Here is a 9,488-nt window from a genome sequence, read left to right as displayed (position 1 = left end):
AACTAGTCTTGTAAGACAATGTCCCCAGGGGCTCTTCATGCCCATACTTGAAATCTACTCAGCCCCTGGGTCTCTGAGGATATAACCGAACCGTGAACCAAATGTCAGCGCAATGTTGCTAGTTCAGAAACATGATTCTCACGTGCAGAATAACGCTAGTTAATTCCAAATGAGGTCTACTGAGATAAAACGCAAAAATAAAAAAATTGGACTATGAAGCACGTGGTTTCAAGATTTAAGGTCGTCTGTTACATATACGAAACAGGAGCAAACAATTATCTAACTCCTATCATAATTTAATGTTTCATAATTGAATGTTCATGGTACTTCGGGGGATATCGATAAAGCTCATTTTAGGTAAAAAAAAAAAAGGCGAAGGATCTGCAAAGGGCATAGCCCATAATACATCACTGCAGATGTGCGACAAAGAAAAGTGTAGTGTTCGAATATTTGTTTATTTAAAGAAAGTTTTATAAGGGTCAAACCTGGAAAACCACAACTTTCGCTGAAATATTTGTAAAAGCCAACGTTCAAAATCTTTATATTTATACTACTTCTTCTCCAGAGGCTTCTGTGCCTTGTTAAGTTACTCGTGCCGGTTGTAAGACTACGACTCACGGAGCACGTTCATATTTTTCGCACGCACCTTTTCCCGGCAGCGGTCCGAAAAAAGCTCACATCTGGAAATAAAACCATTTCCACGTAGCTCGGAACTCAAGAAACGCTTCGAGAGTAATCACTGCACCAGCTGACACAGCAGACTCGACTGCGAGTCGGTATACCTACATCAAATACTTGCATTTTGGAAACAGTGGCTTTGAAAAATCAACTCAACTAGTTAGTTATTTGGTATTCTTTCCCAAGAAGGTAGCCAAATAGTGATCTATTCCCCTCAAATAAGGTCGGGTCCAAAGCTAGCAATGCATTATATGACGAAACATTATAGAGCGTGGCTGATGCGGAATGAATGCCCAATTGCTCTCAATCCGCCTTGAACAGGGAAGAAGAGGTATAATTACTGTTTCCTGTTTTCTGGATCGTCTGTTGAAGCATAGTTAATAGAGGGGACTGGTTATGAAAGTCGGCGAGCATCAAAGAGCGATACTATAGAGCAGCGCCGATGTTGAAAGTACCTGTCACGTGACCGCGACGGTGCACAAGCCAAACACAAGTTCAAAGATGGCGGATGGTGGAGAGGATCTAATTTTGATTGGCGATAGTTTTGAGGCAATTTTAGACATCTTTGATGAAGAGGAAGTACTGCAGGAACAGTTTTTAACTGCTGCAAGTGAAGTAAGTGCAGAATATTTATTTATTACAATTTAATGGCATTAATAGTAATACATAACAAAACTAATATAAATAGCCATACGGATAATCTGTAAAGGAGTCCAGGACCCCATAAAGAACAGATCACCAATGAATATCTACTAGAATAAGTTACAAAGTAAAGTATAAAATCAAAATAAAATCAATAGTTCAACAAAATAACTAATTTAATGCACGATCCAGTAAACATTTCTTGACTCCCCGCTTGAAAACATCAACACTTGCTGCCTTACGAGTATCATAGGGCAAAAGATTCCAGGAGTCAACTATTCTGTGAAAAAAACTGTATTTAAGTGGATTTGTTCTTGCATATTTCTTCTTAAGAGATAAATCATCGTATTTCCTAAAAGAATAATGATCCGCATTAGAATAAAAATCTACGTATGAATCGATATTGATGTTACTTATTCCATTGAGAGCTTTATATAAAAAAGTAACATCAGCTAGAAATCTCCTATTTTCTAGTGACATCAGATTTAGCTTCTTTAAACGAGTCTCATAATTGTCCTCAGTCTTTAAAATGAACTTGGTTGCTCTTCTTTGTACTTTTTCAACTTTTTCTATGTTCCTTTTGGTGTAGGGTGACCATACAGCAGAGCAGTATTCAACATTCGATCGAACTAACGCGCAGTAAAGAGTTCTCAGAGTCGTAGTATCATCCAGACCTCTACAAGTCCTTTTAATTAGCCCTAACATTTTGTTTGCTTTCGACACAATAATATCAATGTGCGAGTTCCAGATAAAATTGTCAGTAGTTGTAACTCCCAAGTCTTTGAATTCTCTAACTTCTTCCAAGAGAGAATTGTCCAAGGAATAATTAGAGACTAAAGGTTGCCTTTTCTTTGTTAATCTCATAACTTTGCACTTTTTGACATTAAAAGCCATGGCATTGCGAATACTCCAATGTTGAAGATTATCCAGGTCCCGTTGAAAACAGAATTGATCACTAACATCATCAATGACTCTTGAAGTTTTACAATCATCAGCAAAAAGCGCAATGGTATTTCCAGGGAGAACAACATCGGGCAAGTCATTCACAAAAACTACAAAAAATAGCGGCCCCAGAATGGAGCCCTGTGGGACACCGGACGGAACTTCTAACCAAGTGGAGGAGACGCCATCCAACACAGTTCTTTGCCAACGATTACTCAAGTAACTCTCACACCACTGTAGTAGGGAGCCAGAAATTCCGAAATTACAGAGCTTCCGCAGTAAAATTGAATGATTCACTCTGTCGAAAGCCTTGGAGAAGTCCAGGAAAGCAACATCCACCTGTCGTCCCTCATCCAAAGCTGTGACCCACTGATAATGAGTGAGAACCAATTGTGACCCACAAGATTTCCCCTTCACAAATCCATGCTGCCACTCAGATAAATAGGGCGAAATATGTGCGTAAACAGCAGTATGCACAAGACGCTCTAAACATTTAGCTGGAATAGGTAACAGGGAAATTGATCTGTAATTTTCCACGAATTCCTTATCATTGTTCTTATGTATAGGAGTGATGTTAGCGGATTTCCACAAGGTGGGCATGACTCCTGAGCTTAGGGATAAGTTAAACAAGTGCGACAATGGAACCGACAATTCCTTCGCACAGATTTGTAGAATTCTTGATGGTATATTATCCACACCGGGTGATTTATTGATGTCGAGCCTACTTAGAATTCCCTGCACTTCAAATGGTGTAGTTGTAACGTTCAGTAACAAATTTGGATTCACAACATCTGTAGTCGGACAGCTAACATCAGCTGAATCCTTTGAATAAATTGAGTGGAAGAACTTATTAAAAAGTTCCGCCTTGGAAGACGCATCTGTAGAACAAACATTATCATAAATTACAGTATCTGGAATTCTCTTAGTTTTAGATTTAACGGAGTAAAATTTCCAGAAATGTTTAGGGTTGTCCTGAAGTTTTCCAGACAGAGATTGAAGATAATTGTAGTAACTTGTATTAATAAGTCTCTTTGTTTTCTTTCTCAGCTCCTTGAATTTTAAGAATATGTCCGGTGAACCATTAGATTTAACTTGCTTCCATAATTTCCTCTTCTTCCTAATTAGTTTCATTATATCATTGCAAATCCAAGGAGGCCTAGAGCGACGCTTGAGTGTTATCCGGGGTATATGTTGATTGACAGCAGAAAACAGAAGATCCTGAAACTTTAACAGACCTGTATCGATACAGTTATCGCATGTAACTAGATTCCAGGGAATAGATTGTAAGGTCTCCTGCAAACCTTTAAAATCAGCCTTTTTGTAACAATATACCTTACGCTGAATGTTATTAGGCCTTCTCATCTCAGTACGAAACTTGAAGGTAAGGGGATGATGGTCTGAGTCAAATGCATGCGGATGCACCGCTACATCTTCAACCAAGATGTCATTATTGGTTAGGACCAGATCCAAAATATTGCCAGAAGGTCCAGGATTTCTTAGATCTCGAGTTGCATGTAGGTTCTTTTGCACCAAATAGAAATCATCCAAAATACTACAAAAATCCTTAATTCCAGGGTCTGACTTTATAGGGCATCCAAGATTCCAGTCAATGTGTGGAAAATTAAAGTCCCCAGTTACAACAAGATTTGAAAGACCAGTTCCTGAATATTTATCCAAAAACTCTCTGAATTGTGACAAAAATAACTCATCTGCGTCCGGTGGTCTATAAAATGCAGAAAGGAGTACACAAATAGTAGGATTTGGACGAATTTCAAGAGCTATCATCTCTAAATTAACCTCCAGGTCAGTCCTGCGAATACAAGAAATATGATTCTTGATAGCTATAAGCACTCCACCACCCCGCCTATTACATCTGTCCTTCCGAAAAATATTATAGCCTTCAAGCTTAAGTTCAAAGTCCTGATAGTTACTATCCAGCCATGTCTCAACTATGACAACAACATCAAACGAATCCATAAATAGCAATGCTTGTAGGTCAAAAACTTTGTTCCGTATACTTCTGGCATTTAAGAATAAAGCTTTGGGAAAAATATTTCGTACACCGTCAGTGGAACCTGAAAGTGATGACTGTAGACTGCCATTGGTATCTTCCATAGTAGATTCCTCGAAGAACGAATCGGTGAAATTAAATGGAAAAGTACAATCGGAACAGTACCAAGTTTCATCTGAGGATCCCAAATCAATATATGTTCTAATATCCAAGTTGATACACTTGATATGGTGCCATTTACAACAGCCATCACAAAGAATTCCTTTTTGGTTAGAGCGAACAGAATTGGAGCAAACTCCACACGGATGCTTCCACGTGGGCGGTTTTCTTCCAGCACGAGTAATGTTGTCGTGTGCCGAAGTACAGCCATAACCAGGATTTGGATGAATATCCCCACATAACAATAAGTTGTTCAGTTGGAAAGAGGCAGATGAGTTGTTGTAATAGCTAATTTTACGAAGGAAGAAATGCTTCCTGCGCTTGTGTAGCAAACCAAGATGGCCGCTCGTCGAACTTGACTTGACTAAAACATAGTTCGAAAGTGGGACTTCAGTACAGCGTAAAAACTCGCCAACAGTCCCAAAAGAAGTGACACTAAATATCGGCGGGCATATTGCAATGTTGGACGACACACTAACGCCCCAAAAGGTCGAAAATAAAAGATATAGGAGAGAGCGAGCTAAAACACGTCCGACTCTCATACCGACCGCTGACCGTTTCGAAGCTTACTCTTACTTAGTTAGAAGCTTACTCTTTACTTTACTTTAGAAGCTTACTCTTACTTAGTCTATAATTTTTTTTTTTGAAGGGGTTTACGGAGCCACACGCTAATGTACTTTCACGCGACTAACTACTAGAGAACAGAGAATTTCCCGACGTTTTCAGATAACAATTTCCTAGCTATATTCTAGAAAAATTATAAAATTGTATTTAGTTTCTCTGGTAGAAGTGCCCTAGATACTAAAAATTGCCTGAATATTGCCTGGGTTTTGCTTTGTTAAAAATAGTTTACAGAGAATGCAACCTGACAACAAACTGAACATTGTCGCAAGTGCCTTCGGAAGACGGCAAGTATGTTAACATTTGATCATATTTCATAGAGACAGACTCTAATATGCTGAAACTATGATTTAATATTTTTTGGTAGGTCCAATCAACCGAGATTGTTTGCAGCGAGTGTGGGAAAAAATACAAAACAAGAGGAGGATATCAAAGGCATCGAGCTGCCAAGCACAATCCAAATCGGAACGAGCATCGTTTGACTTTGACTGCTAGTATTCTAGCTGAGATTGTACGCAATGCATTAAAGAACATTTATGAAAGGGAAGTTTTTGCAGAAGATCTAAGGAAGGAGTTAAAACAGTACGAGTATCAAGTGCTTGAAGAAGGAACTCAAGAATTCTCTGTAATGAAGGCATTATTTGAAGGCTATTCAAAAAATGGGAATGCCGAGAAATTCTATGGCAACTATTATGCTCAAGTACCATTGAAGTCTCCAATGTTTTTCAAAGGACTATCTCATAATGCTGCAACACTGCTTGCAACCAAGGTAGCTGATTTTATCCTGTCCTACTGCAAGGGCATTAAGTCTTCTTCTGACAGTAACCCACCTTCATCCCAAACTGTATTGTCAGAAAAACAAGAAGCTGGTCTTCAGTATGTTGGTGGATATGTCTTGCATAACTTGCCTAAAAAGTATGCAAGAAACAATACAGCAGAAAACCAACAGGCAAGGGCATTATTGAAAGCTGGTAAACAAGAGTATGGGTGTGAGAGTCAGAAACTGGTGTCAAGTTTAAGCCGGGGTGGCTAGTGGAACATTACCAAGTATGCACAGAACATTTCTCTTAAAACAGAGCATCAATTTCGGCATCTCACTTCAGTTAACTGCTTGAAAAAAGTGGATGCTGGCATAACTCTCAACTCAGTAACTGACAGTGAGGTATTGTCAAGCTACCAATGTATGGTTTCTGATGCAGAGCTAATCCCAGAGGCTGAAGTGAGAAAAAATGTGCTTCATGCTATAGTAAGTTTGTATGTAAGGGTACACTCCTTTTCATGTGCTGAGGACATCATTCAGCTCTACAAAGTAAAAGCAAAGCAAACAAAGGCTAAAGCTCTCCAAAAGGAGATCATGAGAAGTCATGATCAAGAACAAGCAAGGCCTGAGTAATGTAATAGATTTTTATTACACAAGACAAAACAGTTGTATGATACATGGAGAAATATTTGTTGCTTTCTCACTATATTTGTTGTAATATTATTGTCATTTATCAAGAAGAGCATTTTCATTCTAAGAGTTGTTCACATATGGTATAAAAATTTAATTTTCAATTTCTATTTTTCATTTTTTATTTATAGCAAGTACCTAAAAGTATTAAGGTTCCTTGCACAATAGATTTAGAGTTCAGGAATCTGATAACAAATTCTTATTTAACAAAACAAATGGTTGTTACTGGTTGAATAAAGGTAATGCGTGTCAAAGAAACTAAATACCTAATGGAAACCATTGAAAAGTCATATGAAAATGAATATGATTGACCCCTCTATTAACTTTGGATTAACCAATATGATAGTTATAGGATAATAACATGTATCTAAATTATGTAGTAAGGAAAACAACACAAATGTCATGTAAATATTTATTTTCAAATTAAACATGTTGAAACAATAAATGAAACATTGGTGATTGATTTATGTGCATTAATTGATTGTTACATGAATATCTTGTATTATTGGAGTAAAAAAATTTAGAAATAGAGTGTGAATAGAGTGGCTTAGAATGTGCCTCTACTAGCTGTGAATACGCTAAACAGTTCTTTGCTTTTTTCTACATGGTAGCTTTTCATTGGTCACATTAACCCAGGCTTTTTTTGTGTCCTTTCTGCCTCTAGTGTTCCCACTCTGGCAGGAGACTGACCTTTCAATTCTAATAGTGTTGCTGTTGTAGCTAAAGGTCCTGATATCTGGATTGTCACACCTGCGGCCAAACTGCCTCTGCTTTCCAAAATATTCTTCCACAGGATCTTGACAGAACCTTTCTGTCAGGACATACTCCATCCCCTCTGAAAGAAGAAACCTGGTGCACTCGATTGTAGACCTTGCAGAAATCTGGAAGCCTTCGTATGTCTGCCAAGAGAGGAACATCCTGGATCTTGCATTTTGGGTAAACTCACCCTCTCGGTTTTCAGTGCTCTCCTTCCAGCTCTGAAGATACTGCAGGAATTCCATCAAAAAGCCAAACCTATAAATATAAATTAAAAAATTACTTGTGTTCAAATGCATAGCAATTTATCAATACAGTCTGTGTTCTTAAACTTGAATGACAGACTTGTAGGCAAGAGTATTTACATGAAAATAATAGTGATAAAAATGTAATTTTGCTCTTAAAATCAAATTAACAGGTTATTATAAATTGAGTCTTATGATAGACAATTTGAGCACTAAACAACAAGTTATGATTATACCAATAGTTCAAGCAAGACTTACCATCAATCTTGAGTAGACCTGTAAGGTGCCAGGAATGGCTTTCGTTTTCGCTGGTGCTCAGTAAGACTTCTGACATTTAGGCAGACAAAGTCTTAAACCTGACTCTCTACGAAAGAAAAAGCTGTTTGTTTATATCTTAGTAGCTTGGCAACGCTACGCACAGTACGCTCAGCAATCGTATCGTTCCATAGCAAAAGTTATCGAAAAATACTTTCATATTTCAATATCTTCGGACAAAAAATGCTTTTCGAAAGTGTAGAGTTTGTCTTCATCTGTCTTTTAAAATCTTTATCCATTTCCCTTGTTTTCTTGAGTACACCAAGCCACTCGTTGCGCCATCTCTTGTGATTTTCATCTTTCGCTAAGGGCAACTCGAAAATGCCGATTCCTTTGGTTCTTCTACAAGAACCACATCCAAAGTCACAGTGTACTCTTACTATAGCTATGAACGAGCTGTAGATATCCCTATGAGGAGAACGACACGCAATGCTGTTGCAGAGTTCACATCTTTTCTCTGCAACTCATTTTATCAGTAAACGAAAATGCCAGTTTGAAGCACTCGTGTCACATTTTCTCATAGCGTAACACCCGGTATTTCTCAATTGAGAATGTGGGTAGTAGCCAAGTGAAATGATCGTCTGGGCCATCTGAGCCGTCTGATGCCGCTTATTTGAGGCATCGTCTGGAGCAGCCAATGAAATCGCTTTATGGAATGATCCACGTTCGCCCGCGAGTAACAAATTCCACAACGTGCCGTCCGGTAAGCCTTCAGCGAGATAGTGGTTGTTCTTCGTGCGGAAATACAATGGCGAAACGTACGCGTATCTCAGATGAACAGAGAGGTATTTTAGAGCGGTGTTTTGCAGGAGGGATGGTTGGAACGGGAACCATGTACAAGGAGATGGTTTTAAAAGCGTCAACGGACAGTGGTTTGACGAAGGCACAAGTCGAGGTAAGCTTATTAATTCATTTGGTTAACCTCGGCTGTAGCTTTATACCAGGTTGTGCCTCATTTTATCTCAATAATTCCACAAATCAAACAAAACTAGCTATTCGTATAGATCGTAGATGCATTTATATGTCAATAATAGCCTAACGCTTAAAGTTAATTGGATGTTATTTAGATCGTGATGAGGTACAGTTTCTATACTATCAGACAGTTAACTCTGCTTTAATTACTCAAACTCAAGATCATTCACGTTCATCATACATGTGTATTTGCATTTCAAGGTAATCCATGATTTCCGAAATTTAAGGTTTTTATTTGAAAACATTATAAACATAAGAAGATCATATGCAAAGAGAACATCCAATAAATTAACGCGGAAGTTTTATTGAAATCTGATGACTACATTGACCGTCACCGAAATTATGCACCAATTAATTAAAATTTAGATAGCTCTGAAACACGATTTGACTTTTACTTTGTGTGTTATCCACGTTGCCATTCCTGTATCATAATAATATTTTTAACTGATACCATAATTAAATTTGGCAACAACTGGTATTGTTTGTAAAATATTTTTCGTCTTTTCCAATAAACTTGCGTGTCACTTCCCCTGTCTCGATTGGGCTCTTCTACATGCGGGTGGAAGCCAACATGAAATTATAATTTGTAATTAATGAATAAAGTCTTTTATTTGTTTTGTTTTGTTTGACTACAACTGTACGAATTTAAGATAGTTGTATTATTATTATTAGTGTTTTTATTATGCAAACCCACAAA

General features: G+C 37.8%; 1 protein-coding gene, 1 long non-coding RNA gene and 1 pseudogene across 5 annotated transcripts in view; 2 read left to right on the top strand and 1 right to left on the bottom strand.

Moving 5' to 3' along the window:
* The first annotated feature begins 1,139 nt into the window (after positions 1-1,139).
* On the top strand, positions 1,140-6,607 carry LOC148731951 (uncharacterized; annotated as a pseudogene). Its single transcript, XR_015999986.1, has 2 exons — positions 1,140-1,293; positions 5,421-6,607. The product of XR_015999986.1 is annotated as an uncharacterized LOC148731951 (transcript).
* Positions 6,608-6,901: 294 nt separating this feature from the next.
* On the bottom strand, positions 6,902-8,516 carry LOC148731950 (uncharacterized). Its single transcript, XR_015999989.1, has 2 exons — positions 7,763-8,516; positions 6,902-7,517 (listed from the first exon to the last, which is right to left on the bottom strand). It is a non-coding gene; the product is annotated as an uncharacterized LOC148731950 (long non-coding RNA).
* Positions 8,517-8,519: 3 nt separating this feature from the next.
* The window catches only part of LOC148731948 (uncharacterized), a 19,434-nt gene continuing 18,465 nt past the window's right edge, over positions 8,520-9,488 (top strand). For all 3 annotated transcript variants that reach the window (XM_088756907.1, XM_088756914.1, XM_088756913.1), the window contains exon 1: positions 8,520-8,714. Coding sequence is in view for 2 of the 3 variants with exons in the window: in XM_088756914.1 (XP_088613040.1) it covers positions 8,568-8,714 (147 nt within the window). In the remaining variant the exon portion in view is untranslated. The remainder of the gene's footprint in view (positions 8,715-9,488) is intronic.

This window comes from Stylophora pistillata, chromosome 4 (assembly GCF_964205215.1).
Source record: "Stylophora pistillata chromosome 4, jaStyPist1.2, whole genome shotgun sequence".
Taxonomy (NCBI): Eukaryota; Metazoa; Cnidaria; class Anthozoa; order Scleractinia; family Pocilloporidae; genus Stylophora; species Stylophora pistillata.
Note: the sequence above shows the minus strand (reverse complement) of the source record. Positions and strands in the feature narration are given on the sequence as shown.